Source organism: Cetorhinus maximus, chromosome 5, assembly GCF_964194155.1.
Source record: "Cetorhinus maximus chromosome 5, sCetMax3.hap1.1, whole genome shotgun sequence".
Taxonomy (NCBI): Eukaryota; Metazoa; Chordata; class Chondrichthyes; order Lamniformes; family Cetorhinidae; genus Cetorhinus; species Cetorhinus maximus.
In genome coordinates, this window is record NC_135883.1 from 31,021,141 (window position 1) to 31,039,586 (window position 18,446).

The following is an 18,446-nucleotide window of genomic DNA, read 5'->3' on the forward strand; positions in this document are numbered from 1 at the left end:
TAAGGAGTATCTTAAGAGGAGGAGTGGTAGAAAGGCAGACATGTTTAGGGAGGGAAATCCAGAGCTTACGGTTGTGGCAGCTGAAGACACGGTCACCAGTAGTGGCCAGTAGGGATGTACAAGAGGCCACATTTGGAGGAGTGCAGAAATCTTAGGGGAGTTGCAGGGTGGGAAGAGATTGCAGAGAGAGAGGGAGGGATATGGCCATGGAGCAATTCGAAAATAAGAATGAGAATTTTACAATTGAGGTGATGCCAGATAAGGAATCAATGCTGGTCAACAGGCATAGAGGTAATGAGTGAATGATACTTTGTTCGAGTTAGGTTAGGGGCAGCAGAGATTCAGATGAGCTTAAGTTTACGAAAGTTGCAAGGTGGGAGAGTATTTCAACAGTTGTTTAGAGATAACAAATATATGGATGAGGGTTTTAGCACAGATTAGCTAAGCAGTGTCAAGGACAGGCTCTGTTATGATGGAGGATGAAGGCTATCCTGTTCGTGGAGGGGATAAGGGTGAGGTCGCTAGCCCAAATCAGGGTCAAACAGGATGCCAAGGTTGCAAGTGGTCTGGTTCATCTTCAAACAGTGGCCAATGAAATGGAGAGAGTCAGTACCGGACTAGGGAATAGAATTTGTGGCGGAGCTTTGGTCTTCCAAACACTTAATTGGAAGAAACTTCTGCTCATCCAATTCAGGATGCCCGCCAATTAACCTGACAAATCTGGGGCAGTGGAGGGATTGAAAGAGGTGATGGTGTCGTAGTGGCTAGGTGTCATCAGCGTACAGGCCATACCGTGCTCAAGTAATTCCCTTCCTAAAATGCCCAGCCTCTCCACTACCCTTTCCTCCTCAAAACAACCTCTTTGAGCAAGCTTTTGGTCACTTACCTAAATATCTCTTTCTTTGACTTAGCAACTATTTTCTCTTTATGATTATGCTTCTGAAGCACATTGGGATGTTTTCCTAGTTGTGAACTATTTAAATGTATATTATTGTTGCCTGGGTTATTGTTGCAGCAACACATTATTGCATTCTAAACTTACTACCAATCAGTCACATAAAATGCATATAATTCTGAGGATCTCATTTAGAAAACAATGTCATATGTATAAATATGCCCTGATGTGCCTAAATGTGAACACCCATATATTTCCTTTTTTTAAAAAAACAAACTGTCATTCACTTACATCAAGTGATTCCAGGCAGTACCAACAAAAGGCATGCTTGCAATTTTTACACATCATTTGTGCACATCCTTCATCTCTTTCGATATAGACTTTGCACTTCGGGCAGCGTTTGATTGGAACGTCATCCTCTTCATCATTTTCAAAGAATGAGCTAGATGAAAAAAAAATCAAATTCAAAAAATATATCTGGTTCAGGTATCTCAAGAAACAGAGCAGAAAGGAATCTATCACACACCAGCAACAGGTTTTATTGGGACCCAATAGTCACCTTATGAAAAAACTACAGCCTGTAAAACATCGTGTATTTAATTTTGAAGATATCTTGCATGTCTGGACAACTAAAACCTAATAAAATTGTTCAAAGAATTGATGCATATTTCTCATTATTCCTGACTCAGGCAGGTGCCTCATATGCCTGAAAAATAAGTGATTTTAAAATTGGAATGGAGTGGCATTTCACCCATTCCATTTTAACTGTTCACCTGCCCAGTTTCCTCTGGGTGAGGAGTTAAAATTCCTACCACCATTCTTCGCATATGATATTGAACTGTCCACCTACCTGCACAGGTGGACGTAAAAGATCTCATTACAATTGAAGTGTTCTACCGGTGCCCTGGACAACATTTTCCCTCAACCAATACCACCCATTAATGGTTTACCTGATCATTTATTCATCTGCTGTCAGTGGGACATTTGTGCGTGTAACTTCATAGTTATGTTTGCCTACACAATGGTGAGTACGTATCAAAAGTAATTCGTTGCCTGAGGATGTGATACGGCCTTGGATATATGCAAGTCTTCCTGTTTATTCTTTTTAGCAATACTCAAGTTCTGTACTACCAAACAATTATTTGTTTCTTTACTCAAGAAAGGCTGTCAGTGGGCCAGCCCTCACTTCAGTACAAGCTGCTGGAGGTGCAAATGCTCTAGTTAATTCTTAAAGTTTGAACGTGCTGGAACATTTAATATTCACTACCAGTAACACAAGTGTGAAATGTGGAATGTATAATGTTGCTGTTTTATATTGTCATAATCCCAGCTGATGTTACTACTGGACAAGTCAGGTCAGGGTGGAACCCAGCTTGATGGTCCTAACTTTTGTTTTTTTGTTTAGGAATGTGGAGAGTGGCTACTGAACAGAGTCACAGGAGTCAGCTAATGAACTTTTAACAAAATAATAAAACATTTATTAAACAAGAAAAAAATGAATGATATTACAATGCTCCTTCACCCACAACTGTACCTATACAGATATATACAGATTTGTAAGGATAACACAAGTTACAAAAGCTATCTTATACTCTGATGTTCACAGTAAGTACACAATAGGTGACCTGTGCTCAGACACAGCGCCCTCTGAAACCAAGTGACCCCAAACAGATACTATGGATCCCTCATCAAGTCCCCCCAGACACTTGTCACATCATGAGTCAACCGGTCTCACTGCACTCTGTCTTTCACTCACAGTGCAGTTAGGGAGGGAGTTTCAGGATTTTGACCCAGTGACAATGAAGGGACAGTGATATAGTTCCAAGACAGGATGGTGTGTGGTTTGGAGGGGAACTTGCAGATGGTGGTGCTCTCATGCATCTGCTGCCCTTGTTTTTCTAGGTGGTAGAGGTCACGGGTTTGAAAGTACTACTGAAGGAGCCTTGGTGAGTTGCTGCAGTGCATCTTGTACATGGTACACACTTTTGCCATTGTGCGTCAGTGGTGGAGGGAGTGAATGCTTAAGGTGATGGATGCGGTGCCGATCAGGTGCCTGCTTTGTCCTGGACGGTGTCAAGCTTCTTGAGCATTGTTGGAGCTGCACTCATCCAGGCAAGTGCAGAATATGCCATCACACTGGACTTGTGTCTTGTCAATGGTGGACAGGCTTTCAGGAGTCAGGAGATGAGTTCCTCGCTGGAGTACTCCTAGCCTCTGACCTGCTCTTGTAGCCACAATATTTATATGGCTAGTCCAGTTCAGCTTCTGGTCAATGGTAACCCCCAGGATGTTGATAATGGGGGATTAAGAAATGATAATGACATTGAAAGTCAAGGGCAGATGGTTAGATTTTATCTTGTTGGAGATGGTACTTGTGTTGCGTGCATATAACCTGCCATTTATCAGCCCAAGGTGAGTGCATGGGGCCTTTACTGCTGTAGCAGTGACTGATTCCCTGTTCACGGCATTATCCCTCTGCCATATGATATCCAGCCTAGTGCCAATTGGGCGCAGAGCCCCCCCACCCCCCCCACTTTACTCTTCCAATCAGCCTCCTTCCTGCCAGACAGCCACTAATTGGCCGTCCAACAGTTGATCAGACAAGCAGGGATGGTGGGGTGGGGCCAAAGCAAGCTTCTGTTCCGCGTCCCTCACCCCGCCGAGAAATGTAAAAGCCAGCCCTATGTTTACGCTGAAACGCAATTCAATTATTTAATTATCCGTTTCAGCACGCACTGAGAAGGGGGCAAATGAGGGGTTCTAAGAGGAAGTTCAGTAAATGGGATTTTAAATGTCTCAGCAACAATCTTTATTTTCCATTCTCCACATCCTATTTCTTTTTAAAATTTATTTTCAAAAGTTTTTTTTCAACTTTCTCAGTTATTCACTGGATACAATTGAATTTTTGCCCTTGTGACATTGCACCCTAAAAGGAGTCAGTGTGAGGCTGCATAATGGTTTATGGCAAGTTATTCAATCGCATGGGGCATTACAGCCAAGCCCAATATTCACACATTAACTTCCCAATACAGAGAACGAGAAAGCAATCAGGATTAGGAATTTTGTTTTTTTGTATTTGCCTAGCCTGGGAGAGGGGACTAAAATTAATTACAACATCCACAAGAGATTGACTCAGTGTCAACCAGGAATTAAACCTACCACTGGCTGGCCTCAGTCCCTCTAAGTTTGCAAGTATAATTCATTGACATCGTTAAGGGGGAGTTTGATGCATACATGAGGTGAATGGAGGGATAAGTGGACAGGGTGAGAAGTAGTATTTTGAGTGGAAGGTGGCCCAAATGGAGGATAAACATTGGCACAGAGCAGTGGACCAAAGGGTCTATTTCTGTACAGTGGGTTCTATAGTTGACTTTATTGGGGTAGAATTACTGAAAGGAAATCACACCAGCAACAATCCTTTCATTCTTGAGTTGATCTGTTCTAGTGTTGGACAGATGCTGAATTACAAAAAAAAGGCTTTAAGACCAACTTTTAAAAGATTATATTCCTGCTGATTCACCAGAGGCCAAGCCATGGGTAATTTCAGCTTCCATATAAAAAGGAACATAAAAGGTCTGAAATCTCATATCTCCAAGAATAAAAATGAAAGAGGATGGCAACATGTCTAACAAATAAAATGGAAAAAATGTTGCAGAATGAAAATGGGAGAGTACCATAGAGATAAACCACTCCCTCATACCTATGATATTATCATGAAATATTGTGCGCTGAATGGATGACATTTAAATACAGACCTCACTGTACAACTGCTTAAAATGATGATTATTTTTTCCTCAGCCAAAATATATACCTGTTGGTCTTTTTCCAGTACCATTTATGAAACAATAAGATGAAGCTGAATTTACTGTACCAACTAAACTGGAATCGAATTAAACAGACATTGTGCCAACTTTTTTCCATCAACATTAATCATGAAAAATAGCACACTTGACATTGTTGTACTTACAATATTAATTTAAAACTAGTTTTGAGTTCTGAATTCATAAAGTGGGGTCAGGTCTTTTATCCCAGCATTGATGGCTAATAACAGAGTTCTGCACATGAACATTTGCTGCCTTGTCATGGAGTTATCGATGAACTTAATTTATGGTACAGTCACAATGTGAGCCCCAGGCATCTTTTAATACTCAAAACATTACACTTGAACATCTCCCAAGTCTTTTCTTTCTAAATGGGGATCTCTACCAAAATTACACTTTCAGATGGTCTCACCTAATTTCATTGAGCACGCTAATTTTGCTTTATACAGGTATTGAAGAAAACAGTAAAATCATCTTGATCTAGTTATAATCAAAGGCAAATGATTATATTTTCATTCTAAAAAGCAGGGGGATGTCAACGAGTATTTTTTGCAGAACACCTCTGTCAGTCATGCAAGTTTGATGCCGAGCTTTCAGCTGCTGGTCCATTTTAATTTTCCACCACACTGCCCTTTCTGTCTTCAGCCTCTCGCAGGCTTAATGCAAGATTGAGGAACAGTACCTCATCTTCCAACGAGGCAAGTTACAGCTTTCTGGAGTCAACATTAAATTCAATAATTTTAGATCATAACGCCTGCCTTCACATTGTTTCATTTTTCTTTGCTAATTTGTTTTTTTCTCTTTCATTTCTTTTGCTTCACTTTCAGAAGACAGCGGTTCAAAAATCCTGTCACTCACATCTCTTCCGGACAAAACTTGTTTCTTTACTAGCCCTCTTTCCATTGCCTTTGGCCATGCATCATGAACTCTTATTATTTAGTCTCTCCTGCTCTCTACCTTATCACAGGCTTTCCTTTTTGCTCTTTTCTCCACCTTCCCCTGCCCTTTACACATCTAATTTTTCCCGGTTCTGATGACAGGCACTGACCAGAAACATCAACTCCTTCCACAGCTCCACGGATGCTGCCAGACCTGCTGACCTTTCAGTTTTTATTTCAGACGTTGGCTAACTGTTCCACTGCACCTAGCAAATGTGTATCTGGCTGCAAGACCATCACTTGATGGCTGTCCTCTTTGCAGCTACTTTTATAAAGTTCAGAGTGGCGCCAGGAATGCTGCACCGTGATCTGGGAATAAAAAAACAGGAGAGTGGCAGCACCCTCAGACATCAGTCACAAGCATAAGAAGGGCAAAAGTAGTATCTGCTGCCATTATGCAAAAAGAGTACCTTGTTTCACCAGGAAGGAACGAGGTAATGGGCAGGTTTTCTTGGCAAGCCTGTCCTGGATGCCAGTTTGCTTTGCAAAGAGAGCAAAACTCCAAGTTACAAGCTGCACACTGGACCAGCTGGGGCTTCTGTAACTCCACCTCCTTCATTTGGCAGACGGACTGACAAGCGGAGGATGGGCACCAGGTTCGGCATGGATCCAAAAGCACTTCTGAAAATAAAAATAGCTATGTAACCAAATTTGTAAGCTTAAGGTAAATATTCTAATAGACACCTCACAACATGCGGCTTCTGTTAAGCTGATGCACACACCTATGAATAGCACAGCAGTCTTGTATTAAATCCCTTAAACGTAGCAGCTTCAATCTAAACAAATAAGCAAAAATAATTCTACTTACTGCTGGCAAAATGAAAAGAATGCTTATTTGTGGTTTGTAAAACTTTTGCATGTACTAAATAACTAGCACGTCTCTTGTGGCATTACTCATGGGGAGTACAAAGTTACACAGCGGCAGGGGGTTGAAAGTGGCATCAGAATTACACTGACCTGGACTTTGCAGTCAATGGAGAAGCAATAGTGCTCACCTCTAATGTTGAAAAAAAGCTGCCACAAAGGTCTAGTGGCCTCTGTGGCACAGGTATCACTTTCTCCGACATTAATTTCATTCTGGCGTCCAGTCAAGGGGATCTCCAGATATTTAGCAACAGTGGTGTCATCAAGCAGTGTTAGCAGTCACATTGAAGCATTCACACAGGCAGCAAATCAGAAATTAATAACACCACTGTCCTTCACTTTTAAAATATTTTTACAGAAGGCAAAATAAAGAGCGGGGGGCGGGGGCACACACATGAAAATAAGGTAGAAGCTGAAATATCAAACTTTAAAAAATATATTTTTTAAAAATGTAAAATTTATCATAATGGAGAAATTTAACATTGTACGAGTATAAAATTAGTTTTCGTTTAGGGCTAGAGAGGTCGTTTAGCAATAAGTACAAACTTACACACGATTAAAAACCCATTTACACCTCATTCTATAGGGTGCAATTTTTCAAGGATTTTTTAAAAAAAGAAATAGCGAGCCCAATAGCATACAAGTGGGACTTCTAGTCAGTTCAATGATTTCTTATTCATTGCAATCAGTGGGGACTTCAATAGTAGAGAAGTGTAGAATCATTGACAACACCTTCTAGATTTTCATGTTTAACTGCGCACGTGCAGACTCGAGAAATCCCTGTCAGTTTCAGAGGACTAATGAATACAAGTGCTGACAATTTCTTTGTTATTGCTACTGCAAAATCCAGGCCACAGAATTTTACAGCGTAGAAAACAGGCCATTTGGTCCAAATGGCCGATGCCAGTGTTTACACTCTAAGGGGAGATGGTGACGTAGTGGCACTGTTGTTGGACTAGTAATCCAGAGGCCCAGGCTAATGCTCTGGGTACACTGGTTCAAATCCCACCATGACAGCTGGTGGAATTTGAATTCAGTTAATAAGTCTGGGATATAAAGCTGGACTCCGTGATGGTGACCATGAAACTATCACCAATTGTCGTAAAAAACCATCTGGTTCACTAATATTCTTTAGGGAAGGAAATCTGCCGTCCTTACCTGGTCTGGCCCCATGTACTTACACAGCTTCCCCTAAAATGCATCTATTCACCACAATCATGTCAAGTGTAATTAATGAGTTCCACAGTTTCAGCACCCTCTGAGTGAAGATATTTTCCCTGAATTATGTGGATTTATTAGTATCGTATATTTACGGCCTCTAGTTTTGGGCTCCCCAGCAAGTGGAAAGATCTCGTCTACACATGCCCTATTAAACGCCATCATAATTTTACCTCTATTATGTCACTTCTCAGAGGTGGTCTTCTAAATTGTCCCACTATGCACAAATCTCAGTTCAAGGACCCAGGAGAGAGGCCAGGATTCACTTTGTGTTCAAACAATAAATATTAGATCAAATAAACAGTCCATTGGTCTCTCCGTTTTAGTCCGACCTAATAAGCTCCATGATTTTACTTCCCCCTAGAAGGATTCTCAACTTAAGTGCAGCTAATTAATACCACGCATAATATCACCTTTTCTTTGCCTGAAGGACTCCTCCTTACTACTAATTAACTATTGATCTTTCTCTTTCCCTCGATTAATTTCAACCACAGTAGTTATTCTCTTTGTTGCACTTAGTCCACTCAATCTAACAAGGAGATTAACTCACTTTTGAGTAGCGAGAGAATATTAGCAGTATAAAACATAAATGGGCAAGAGGAGCTCTGGTTTCATGAGCTCAGCAGTTCTTCAGTCTGTTTCTTAAATTTGTTCCAAGACCATGGCTTCCTGCTGAATTCAGAAATTTGTTATTGTTTTTTGAACACTTCAACTGTCTGCATTCATTACTCTAATTAGAAAGTTCCTCTGGAAAAGGGATATTTAATAGGACATAGGGCAGAATTTTATGGGCCCCTGTCGGCAGGCATGCAGGCTTGGGGTGGATGTCATGCAAAATTTCCTGTATGTCCTTCCATCTCCTGTTCGCCCCAACCAGTTTGCAGTTTTATGGGCGACGCCTAGGTTGGCCTGCCCGTGCCCCAAATGAGCCCTTAAGTAGGCGATTGATGACCATTTAAGGGCTTTTTCTCACCTGGACTCAATTTTGATGCTGGTGGGAGGAGTTCAGGGGGCGGGGGTGTGGGGAAACCCAGCATGTCACCCTGCTTGGGTTGGAGGGGGTGACCCCTCAACGGCCTCCTTTCCACATCATGCACAAACTCTCCCCAACACAAGGTCTGCCACCTGCAGGTGATCCACCCTCCAACTGCCTTTCCATTAAGATCCCTACTCCTCTCTCCCCTTCTCCCCAGGCCGCAACCGTGAGACCACCCACACTCATCTGGTCCTGGACTCCGGGGCTTTGACTCTGAGGGCTACTTGTAATCCCAAGCCCTGGCTACTACTGCTGCTGCTGGGACTACAGAGTTGGTAGTCATTCAGATTGGCTGGCAGCTCTCTGAGGCAGGACTTCCTCCAAAGTGAGGAAGTCCAGCCAATTTAACACTTCTGGCTTTTATTTTTACTCATTCACAGGATGTGGGCTTCACTGGCTAGGGCAGCATGTGTTGCCCATCCCTAGTTGGCCTTGAGAAGATGGCGGTGAGCTGCCTTCTTGAACCGCTGCAGTCCATGTGGTGTAGGTACACCCATAGTGCTGTTGGGAAAGGGGTTCCAAGGAGTTTGATCCAGCAACAGTGAAGGAACAGCGGTATCTTTCCAAGTCAGGATGGTGAGTGCCTTGGAGGAGAACTTCCAGGTGATGGTGTTCCCATCTATCTGCTGCCCTTGTGCTTCTAGATGGTAGTGGTCGTGGGTTTTGAAGGTGCTAAGGAACCTTGGTGAGTTCCTACAGGGCAGCTGGTATTGGCAGGGATGCGTTCCCCTCTGACTCTTCGAGTGGCAGAGCAGGAAACATGCCATACGAAAAATCCTGCCCACAATATACAAAAAGAAATCTCAAATTAACAAACCACAGCAGTACATGAAAAAGTTTCATTGGAGGTCTACTTAGCTTTTCATTCAGAAACTTGACAATAAAAACCAGAGAAAACTTACTTATCTTCTGATGATTAACTTAGATGCAGCCAAGAACAATGCAACGGAAAGAAAACCAGGATAGACAATTGTATTGACAACTGACCTATCAACATATAGTTTACATTAAAAAGGAAAATCATTTAACTTACACAAGTAATTTAACTAAAATCATAACGAGTAATTAAAAATTAATTTGTAACAAAACTCACTTGCCTTTTTCAAACTGTAATCTTTTATATCTCTGCATAAGTTCTGCTGCAACAACACATTCGATCTATTGGAAAGATGAACAGTTAAAAATGCATAAAAAACATATTTCAAGCTTCTTTATCACTAAAAAGAACAGTGCTTGAATGAGCATGTTTTTCAAAATATTCCCATGGCTTCAGTGTTACATCCAGGGCATGTTTATGTAAAGTACATTTAAAATGTTAAATCCCACTGGATTATAACCATCCAATGCCAAATATTGTTTCCCATGATGCAGAGAGAAAGAAAACAAGCCACAGATGCTGAATGCACAGGCATTTGCAGACAAGAGACTGAAGAGAGATATAAAAAATCTGCATTTATATTGCTTTATCACAACACATAGAAAACAACATACCTCATTTTCCTGTAGATGACCTCTCTTTGGACACGCGGCATCAGGACAACTAATTGAAGATTCCAGGCCCTCTTTAATTAGAAGCTCCACATATTGTTTCAGACACTGTTGGCAAACCAGAGCAAAGTAATAACTCTTCTGCCCTATGAGTTATCCATTTTTTCCTCAAGTGCAGGTGCAACTTCGCTGCACTGAAAAAAGTCTAAAAAGGTTGAAATTTCCATGATTTAAAAACACTGTGCCCATCATCAGGCCAGGGTTTACCAGATAAAACTATCAGTGCTCTTCCCCATGTATCTCAGTCTCAACCAGTTCAATGCCAGTGTTACGGTTTTTCAATGGGCACAAGAGCTATCATGTATCTCTTTCAAGTGAAAGTGCCAATTAGTAACTTTGTGCTGTGGGACTCATACTTACAACCAATGGAAACTGCCCAAAGGTCCTTCCTAACAACAAAATTAGGAAGATTTTATCCAAATGGTCTAGGGTAGATTTAAAAAAAAAGACTTGAAAGTCTTGTCTCTCACAACCAATACACTACAGCCAATGTAATCACTGTTAAAGTATAGCCATGTAGGAAACGTGTCAGCCAATTTGTTCACAGCAGGATCTCACAAACAACATATAATGACCAGATAATTTATTTTGAATTATGTTGGTTGAGGGATAAATATTGTCCAGGGCACCAGGGAGAAACACTCTGCTCTTCTTAGAAGTAACGTTGAAAGATCTTTTACATTCATGTTGGAGGGCTGATGGTTTAATGTCACATCTGGAAGATGACAATTTTGAAAGTGCAGTATTGCATTGAAGTGCCATCTTGGAACTCAGACTCAAGTCTCAGGGGTGAGACTCAAACCAACAATCTCCTGAGTTAGAAGTGAGACTGCTACCAATTGAGCAATAACAACAGTGGCAAATGTGAAACATCAAACTGAAGACACCATCTGACCCTCCTTAAAAGTATTTAAAGTAAAGTATCCTCCCATATTCTAAGTAAGAAGGTGACATAAGCAAAGACAGGAGAACATTCATCAGCAATAATTAAACTGGAGCTTCTGGACTGGTAGTCAATGGCAAATTCCATCAACTCTCATGGTTTCAATTTTCTATCTGTGATAGTTTATGTTGATGTCACCAGGTGTTAACTCCAGTTTAGGAGACCGTCACCGATAATATGAACATTGAGTTGTACCATGGAGGGCTGCCTCTAGGCAAGCTCCTGCTATTGGAGGCCACCCTGTAATATGAAGAGGGTATGTGTATGGAACATCTGTTATTATAGATATCATAATATTGTTTTGGTTGCCTATTGGATTTCAGTCCATAGAGTGCTGTATTTAGTTTTGCCGCAGCTACATTTAAACTAGGAGCACTGGTTTGGCTTAAGGGATTCGATAAAGAAATAAGCAAAGAGTAAAGGAGAATAAACCATTTGCACCAATGAACCTCATCCCACTAATGCACAAAGTCACCAACTATACTTTGAACATACCTTATCCCTTGGAATTTGAATGTTACATGGCAGATTAATCCAGATCTTCATCAGTCTATAGAGTGAAGATTTTGTTTGTAATATTGGTTTTACATTCACTTTTCACCGATTTAAGTTTATGTTGGCTTCACTTGGCTTGAAACAATATCCTGGGTCCACTTTCTGTGCACATATTGTAGACTAATTGTGATGCCACGCTTCTCAATGCCATCCCATTGAGATAAGCGAGTTCTGCATTGTCTGGCAATTTCGCACAGGTCATTGCATGGAAGGGAGTCAAGAAATGTGTGTTTATAAATCATAAAATTTTAAAGGGATTACAAGAGCAGGAAGATCTGTAAGATTACATATGAAATCTCTGAGGGTGCCAGGGCAAGTAGAGCGTATATTGCTGAAATAAAAAAGACATGTTGTCAAAGCTTTTTGTCTTGCAGTCATCAGGACAGTTTGCAAGGATACCAACAGCAAAGGGGACAACAATTTATATTGCATGAGTGTCCTGCAACTGTCCTGGTGAGTGCAAGACAAAAAAACTTTGACAGCGTATCTGTTTTTTTTCAACAATACTCAAGTTCTGTACTACCAAATGACTATTAGGTTGTTTACATTTGTATTATTTTCCTCCCATTGCCTTCTTCAGTCTACAGAAGAAACTCCAGATTTGAATCCCTCCAATCAGGTTTCTGCCACTCCACAGTATCAAAACACCTCTCATCAAAGTCACTAATGACACCCTATGTGAGTGCGGCAAAGGTAAACTTTCCCTCCTCATCCGTTTCAATCTATCTGCAGCCTCTGTTATGGTTACCAACACCACCCCCTCCAATGCTTCTCCACTGTTGTTCAGCTGAGTGGGGCTGCAACATGTGGTTCTATTCTTATCTATCTTATAATAGCCAGAGAATTATTTGCAGTGGCTGCTCTTCCTACTCACACACAGTCACCTCTGTTGTCCCCAAGAATCTATCCTTGGTGCACTTGTATTTCTCATCTACATGCTACCCTTGGAACATCATCCGAAAGCATGGTATAAGTTTTCACATGTACACTGACGACACCCAAGTCTACCTCACCATTACCCCTCTCAATTCCTCCGCTGTTGGTAAATTATCAGACTGTTTATCTGACATCCAGTACTGGATGAGCAGAAATTTCATCCAATGAAATATTGGGAAGACTGAAACCATTATTTTCAGTCCTCATTCCAAACTTTGTTACCTAACTACCAACTCTATCCCTCTCCCTAGCAACAGTCTGAGATTAAGCCAGTCCCTTTGCAACCTTAATGTCACAACTGATCCTGAGATGAACTTCTGAATTCCATATTTGTGTCATCTCCAAGTCTGCTTTTTTCCACCTCCAAAACACTGCTGAACATTACCTGTCTCAACTCATCTGCCGCTGAAACCATCATCCATGCCTTCATTACCTCTAGACTTGACTAGTCTGATGCACACCTGACTGGTCTCCCATATTCTCCCCTCAGTAAACTTGAGGTCATCCTAAAGTCTGCTGCCCATTATCTTAACCTGCAGCAAGTCTCAATCCCCTTTCACCCGTGATTGCTGACCTTTATTGGCTCCCAGTCAAACAATGATTTGATTTAAAAATTCTCATCCTTGATTTCAAATAACTCAATGGCCTTGCCCTACCTATATCTAAACACCTCCAAACACACAGCCCTCAAGAGATATCTGTGCTCCTCTAATTCTGGCCTCTTGTGCATTCTTAATCATAATTGCTCCAGCACTGGTGGCTGTGCCTTCAGTTGCTGGGCATCAAGCTCTGGAATTCCCTCCCTACACCTCTCCACCTTCTACCTTGCTTTCCTGCTTTAGGGCACTGCTTAAAACGTACCTCTTTGACCAAACTTTTAGTCATTTGACCAGATATCTCCTTATGTGACTCGGTGTCATATGTGTTTTATAACATTCCTGGAACTCTTCGATGTTAAAGGTGCTATATAAATATAAGTTGTTGTTGTAGTCAGCCTTCTAAACCTTTTTTTCCCCTTTATATTTGAATTTTTTTTGCCCCCTCACCAATGTATGTATGTTCTGTTTGTTCCTATGATCTACAACTTGTAATTCCTGAAGAATACTGCAATTCCATAAAACTGTGATGAGCTGCACAGAGACCTCAATACAAAATTTAGAAACTCAATATCACTCAAGGTCCATAATCAGTAGGTAGATGTTCTTTTGCTGAACTAGACAGATCCAGGAGAGCAGCACTGGCATAATTGCTCTTATTTATGTCAGTGGCAAGGTGCAGAGGGTTCACAAAAACTTGCTGAGAACTCGCATTGTTCGACTCTGTCCAACTAAACCAATACTATAGGAGCAAGACTCCTTGAAATGCTATTTTACTGGATCAGAAAGATCTTTAATGAAGTTAATCAGGATGGCATTTTTCAATTTGGGGTAGACGGGGTAAAGGTGTGGCAAATTTGTTTCAATTTAGGATACGATTCCTCACTTGACCTTGTAAATTTTGGTTTGGTTGCTTAACCAACAACACCCACCCTGAATTCTTCTAGATTCCTTAAAACAATATGTTGAAAGATTCTACACTCTATTAATGTCACAGCAAGTCTACTAGTTCAAAGCTACATCATTTTAACTATACATAGATATTAAATTAAAATTGTGCAAAAATGTTACCCGTGTTACTAATACTGAAATTACTTACTTTGAGCTATTAAATAATTCAACTTATTCCAAACATAAACAACTGAGCTAATAGTTGAATGCCTTCCAAAAAATGACACCATGCCAAACTTATAGCTATTCAACTTACTGCTATTATTTTTAAGTAAACATGTCATTGAGCTTTCCAGTTGTAGGCCAATATCTCTACTGTGTGTTTCTTACAAATTAAGGGAGCGTTTTTTTAAAAATAGAATGAAAACCATTACTGGAATTATTTCACCACTGGAGCAGTTGACATTAAGCTAGCACAGCATCAACATACATAATAATCATAGAGATTTGTTAAAATCTTCGTGTTGAAGTGACAGCTAGAGCTGGGTTTTCACGGAGTCGGGACGATTTTTAAAAATTGCAAGTGGGACCTGGATGCCAAGTGCCACCTCCTCTTTTCCAACAGATCCAATTTCTGATTTGGGGGGGGGGGGGGGGGGGGCGGGGTGTCGGAGCAGGGCATGAATCACCCAGCAGGGAATCCCGAACACAACACAGTCAATTGAACTTAGTGCTGAGTTCAAGCAGCCTCCATTTTGGCTGGCCCAAGGCCTTAACCTGCAGTGTGGGAAGTCATAAATTTAGCAGTAGACATAAACACTCTTGAAAGCCAGATGAGCTCTGTTTAAGTGTCATGATCTGAAGTTGTTTTAAATCCCGTCACTCATGGAAGAAAATAATCTGAAGCTGTCAGGGAGAGTTAAAAACACTCTGCTGTACTGTTTTGATTGACAGGCCATCTGGTGTAGGTTAGGGGAAAATTACCATCTGTTCATCAGATTTCAATTGAAGTCTTTGAGACAGTTCCCAAGGGCTATTACGGATGCATGGCAGAGTTTAAAAAGCTTCAATTATCTCAGCAGGAGTTCCTGAGTTCATAGTTTAATTGACAGTTTAAAGAGGCTATGAAAGATTTAGTGTCTGTGATGTGGAGTCACAATAAAAGCTGGGTGTAACCAGGGCCCTTTAAACCGAGGTAGGTCTGAGTTGGGGAAACTTTCCGACTCTAGCCACCACCCTCTGTAGCAAAAACCTGGCCCTAAAATCAGTAGTGGTAGATGCGGCAACATCTAATGTCAATGGAACTGTTCTATAATTTTCTACACACCATTCAGAAGGCCAACGAATAGTTCCAGTGTAAATTCTTTCTTATTCATTCATGTGATGTGGGTGTTGCTGGCTAGGCCAGCATTTATTGCCCATTCATAATTGCTCTTAAGAATGCGGTGATGAGCTGCCTTCTTGAACCGTTGCAGTCCACATGGTGTAGGTACACACCCACAGTGCTGTTGAGGAGGGAGTTCCAGGATTTTGACCCAGTGATAGTGAAGAAAGGGTGATATATTCCCAAGTTTAGATGGTAAGCGGCTTGGAGGTGGACTTCCAGGTGGTGATGTTCCCATGTGTCTGCTGCCCTTGTCCTTCTAGATGGTAGTGGTTGTTGGTTTGGAAGGTGCTGTCTAAGGAATTTTGGGGAGTTCCTGCAGTGCGCCTTATATTTGGTATATATTGCTGCCACTGTGCGCTGGTGGTGGAGGGTGTGAATGTTTGTGGTGGGTTGCTAATCAAGTGGGCTGCTTTGACCTGGGATGGTGTTGAGGTTCTTGAGTGTTGTTGGATGTGCACTCATCTAGGCAAATGGAGACTATTCCATCACACTCCCGACTTGTACCTTGTAGATGGTGGACAGGCTTTGGGGAGTCAGGAGGTGAATTACTCGCTGCAGGATTCCTAGCCTCTGATCTGCTCTTGTAGCCACAGTATTTATATGGCTATCCCAGTTCAGTTTCTGGTCAATGTTAACCCCCAGGATGTTGGTAGTGGGGGATTCAGTGATGGTGATGCCACTGAATGTCAAGAAATGATGGCGAGAATCTCTCTTGTTGGAAATGGTCATTACCTGGTATTTGTGTGGTGCAAATGTTACTTGCCACTTGTCAGCCCAAGCCTGGATGTTGTCCAAGTCTTGCTGCATTTGGACATGAACTGCTTCAGTATCTGAGGAGTCACAAATGGTGATGAACATTCCCACTTCTGACCTTATGATGGAAGGAAGGCCATTGATAAAGCAGCTGAAGATGGTTGGGCCGAGGACACTACCCTGAGGAACTCCTGCAGTGATGACCTGGAGCTGAGATGACTGACCTCCAACAACTATAACCATCTTCCTTTGTCATAGGTATGACTCCAACCAGTGGAGAGTTTCCCCCCCGATTCCCATTGACTCCAGTTTTGCTAGGGCTCCTTGATGCCACACTCGGTCAAGGGCAGTCACTCTCACCTCTTAAGAGTCATTCATATTACACTATAAATCACAGGGTGCAGCATTTTAAATTTAAGAAAGCAGCAGAAGTTTTCAAAAGTGAGCCACACAATGATCAGATATAGACAGTCATTTTAAAATTATATCCAGTTACTAAAATCACTTGACATAGGAAGACTGTGTTCTAGAACTTCATCTGGTTGGTTTTGAAGGAAAAATCCTTACATAGAGGAGTTATGTCTACATTTTGAATGAGGCAATATATATTGGTGCAGTATTAATTGCAAAAATTTGAACAATTCATTTCAAAAATAAAACTGTCCTGGCAATTCTCAAGGGCATGGGCAATAAATGCTGGCCTAGCCAGCAATGCCCACATCCCATGAAAGAGTAGAAAAAAAATATTGGTTCCATCAGATCATGTAAGGTCCAAGATGACAATAATGCATTTATATTAGTGAGATGAAAGCAATTCTCTGACTGCAAGACAAAGAGACAGGAAAGTATCTCTTTGAAAGGAACCCGAAACAAAAAAAACCACACAGTACAATTGGAATGGAACATCTAAACTTTAAGCTAATCTTCCCATATGTTTGGGTCCAAAGCAATTTCTATATTTCATGATTCTTATTGGACAGGAAGTTACAGATACCAGGGTTGAAGGATATAGTTTGCTGCAGCATTTCAAATCAAACTCGCCTGATTTGACATGATACACACGACAATTTCAATGCCAAATCAAAATATATGGCGGCATCACAAGCTACGCAAAATTGTTTAAAGGTCCTGCAACAAGTTGCACAGCAAATAAAAATCATACCAACCAGAGTACAGAATATGCATTGGCACTGTGACAGTGTCGTCATTTGCTCCAATGGGTATTCCCCAAGGCACAGTTTACAAGACACAAGGGGATCCAGTGCCAGGTCCCAAGTAGGCCTATATCTTGCTGTTGTCATTCTAAGCTGAATCTGGAAGACAGAAAACAATGAATTATCTGTAGCTTTTAACAATTTAATTGTTTGGTAGTAGAAAGCTATTGTCAATGTTGAAAGAAAAGTACAACAATAACAAGACCAAAGTTAAGTGATGTGATACTGACAGCCTGATGGTTATCAGTCAACCCGACGGTCTTTGTTTCATTTGAATGCCTTTGCAGTGCAATTTGCATAATGTGCTGTGGCAGATGCTATATTTATTATTTGGTACTTTGCATGCCAGACCTATCAGCCACTGAAAGCATGACCTTTCTTACTTTGAGCTAAATGTTCCCATTTTCCAAAAGAAATTGGTTATTTCAACTAATTTGCTAATGCGCTACAATTTCACAGTGCTGTTAAGCAAGCAACATCCCTGTATGGAAGTTTATCATAGGATCTTACTCCACAGAAGGAAATTACTTAGCACATTATGCCTGTGCTGGTTCTTTGAAAGAGTTATCCCTTTAGTTCCACAACGTATGCTTTCTCCCCGGTAGCCCTACAATTATTTCCTTTTAAAGTATTTATCCAATTCTCCTTTGAATTTGCTTCCACCACCCTTTCAGGCAGTACATTCTGGATCATAATAATTCATCGTGTCATCTCACTTACAGCTCTTCTGCCAATTACCACATTAGTCTGTGTCCTCCAGTGACTGGATCCTTCAGCCAGTGGAAACAGTTCCCCTTAGTCACTCTTATTAAAAATTCTTCATTATTTTAACTGTGCCTATTAAATCTCCA

At 41.1% G+C, this 18,446-nt stretch overlaps 1 protein-coding gene across 4 annotated transcripts in view; it reads right to left on the bottom strand.

Moving 5' to 3' along the window:
- Nucleotides 1–18,446, bottom strand: part of LOC144680555 (putative E3 ubiquitin-protein ligase RNF144A-A) — a 90,745-nt gene that overhangs the window by 15,022 nt on the left and 57,277 nt on the right. For all 4 annotated transcript variants that reach the window (XM_078541661.1, XM_078541664.1, XM_078541662.1 and 1 more), the window contains 5 exons: nt 17,548–17,694; nt 10,264–10,368; nt 9,870–9,930; nt 6,065–6,275; nt 1,187–1,337 (listed from right to left, as the gene is read on the bottom strand). In XM_078541661.1, the coding sequence (XP_078397787.1) occupies nt 1,187–1,337; nt 6,065–6,275; nt 9,870–9,930; nt 10,264–10,368; nt 17,548–17,682 (663 nt within the window). In that variant the 5' untranslated portion in view covers nt 17,683–17,694. The remainder of the gene's footprint in view (nt 1–1,186; nt 1,338–6,064; nt 6,276–9,869; nt 9,931–10,263; nt 10,369–17,547; nt 17,695–18,446) is intronic.